The sequence below is a fragment of the Phaeodactylum tricornutum genome, genomic scaffold (genome assembly GCF_000150955.2).
Source record: "Phaeodactylum tricornutum CCAP 1055/1 PHATR_bd_30x35 genomic scaffold, whole genome shotgun sequence".
Lineage (NCBI taxonomy): Eukaryota > Bacillariophyta > Bacillariophyceae > Surirellales > Neidiaceae > Phaeodactylum > Phaeodactylum tricornutum.
In genome coordinates, this window is record NW_002238034.1 from 1 (window position 1) to 1,954 (window position 1,954).

At 48.5% G+C, this 1,954-nt stretch overlaps 1 protein-coding gene across 1 annotated transcript; it reads left to right on the forward strand.

Moving 5' to 3' along the window:
* Window positions 1–68: 68 nt before the first annotated feature.
* PHATRDRAFT_bd1296 (predicted protein) lies at window positions 69–1,565 on the forward strand (the record flags this gene model as incomplete). The annotated part of the gene is made up of 4 exons (XM_002176247.1): window positions 69–270; window positions 350–668; window positions 745–1,355; window positions 1,546–1,565. The coding sequence occupies 4 exons, from the start codon at window positions 69–71 to the stop codon at window positions 1,563–1,565; spliced, it is 1,152 nt and encodes a 383-aa protein (XP_002176283.1).
* Window positions 1,566–1,954: the final 389 nt, after the last annotated feature.

Below are 1,954 nucleotides of genomic sequence, written 5' to 3' on the forward strand. Positions count from 1 at the left end.
GGCAGCGGGATCAGTCCATTTACGAAAGCGTCTACCGTGTAACCGTTCAGCTGGATGGTGACGTATCCATGACTGACGCTCGCATTGTTTCCGCTACAGCCAATACCAAGGTTCCTGCGGATATGGCACGACGAATGGAACGCGTCACGAAGAAGAAACCTCCCAAACAAGTTCTGGTGGAATTTTTTTTGAACGCAGATGAAATACAATCCCGACCTCTTAATCTTGCTGAACGGATTACGCGATCTTTTGCCCCACAACCCGGCGCTGGTCCGGATTTTCATCGGCTTTCGGACTTCTCAAACGACTGGCCTGGCAGCTCATCTTGCTGCACCTTTTGTACCTACAGTCGAAAGGGAAGCGATGGATTTGCAGGATCAGACGCTTAGAATTTTTAACACAGAGCTCCTGGAATTTGCCGGGATTGTCATGCGCCTTTCCTTGGATCATTCATTTGCATTGCTAGATTCGGACTGGCAACGAACTGCGTCCGATCGAGATGCATTGGAGTGCAAGCTGGAAGTCGAAGCTGCCGCGGCCGCGGCACACGGTGTCTCACGTATACCCGTTGAGAAGCAACACGATAATGCATGCGATGACAACTCCGACCCCACGTCTGAAACGAACAAGGCGAGGGGTATCATGGGATTTGCTCGGTTCATGGCAAAGTGAGTACTATCTTATAGTATTTCCGTATTCGCGTCTGCAAGACGTTCCTAATGTCTTCTTTGCTTTGTGCCGCAGGAATGCAAAGAAATCCATTGCCTCGGCAGTTAAAACCGTGGAAAAGATGATGGGAGACGGTTCAGAACTGCTCAATCCACCCGATCATCGTCCGCTTTGCAAAGAGGAACGGCAAGCCATTTTGTTGATGCAGTCATTTTGTCCACAACAGTCGACGCCAGACTACATGGTTGGTACCACTATTGCTCAGGGATTTTCGCGTTGCATGCCAAACTTGACCCCTCCCGTATTGACGCGTACTGGAGTTGTTCGAGGGGATGTTGCTCGACTGCCGCATCAAGGAATTGAAGGCTTCGTACGGGACAACGTCATTCGTCGAGATGTTTTTGATAACGCCCGGGACTACCACAATGTTATTGCAGAATGTCAAACATTGCAGGTCGATGACTTGCTACTCAACCTGGAGGGCTCAATTTTGGACGAGGAGAAAGCTGTGAAACTCGTCACGTGGTGGACCAAATACAGCCGTGTTGATCCTAACGCGACCGCTACCAAAAGTCTGGCCTTAAAAGATGCCATAAGATTTAACGAAAACCTACTGACTGATACCAAGGACAAAACATCCGCGGGGCGATCTATTGTGCTGATGCGCAATCTTCTTTTTTTCGTTGGTGCGGACTCTTTTTTGTCAGGCCGAAAGTTGCCACTACCGGAGACAGTGATCCCGTCTTCATTACAAGACAGGATGGGGCTGGCGGTAGTTACCGACGTCTCGCTCAGAGGCTGGTTTGGACCACTTCCCATCGAAATTTGGGCCGACTACATTTGTAATACACCCTGTATGACTGATGGGAACCGCAGCCAAGAAAAAGAAAGGGTAGAGATTCTCTCTATTTTACACCAGCATTGGATGCAGCGCTACCCGAACGAACGCTCTGTCTTTGGAAAGTTTTGTAAAGGTCTCCTATACAATAAGCGGTCGATTCCAATTGACACCGACCAACAAAGCGAGTTTGCTGCTGAAAAACCATCTGAACTGTATCTCTATTCGGCCGAATTGAAAGCCTTTGAAGGAATTGGATCCTTTCACAAGGTTGGACATTCCCTTAAACTTGCCGGCATCAGTGAAGAGTTCTTATTGTTGCTAGGTGTGCGGAAAAGCTTGTCGATTGATATTCTTTTTACAAATTTGGACAAGCTGGCATGGAGAAACGACCCGAAGCCGCTGATTGAATACTTGCGGACTGCTACCTTGACAAAGGAGGACTTT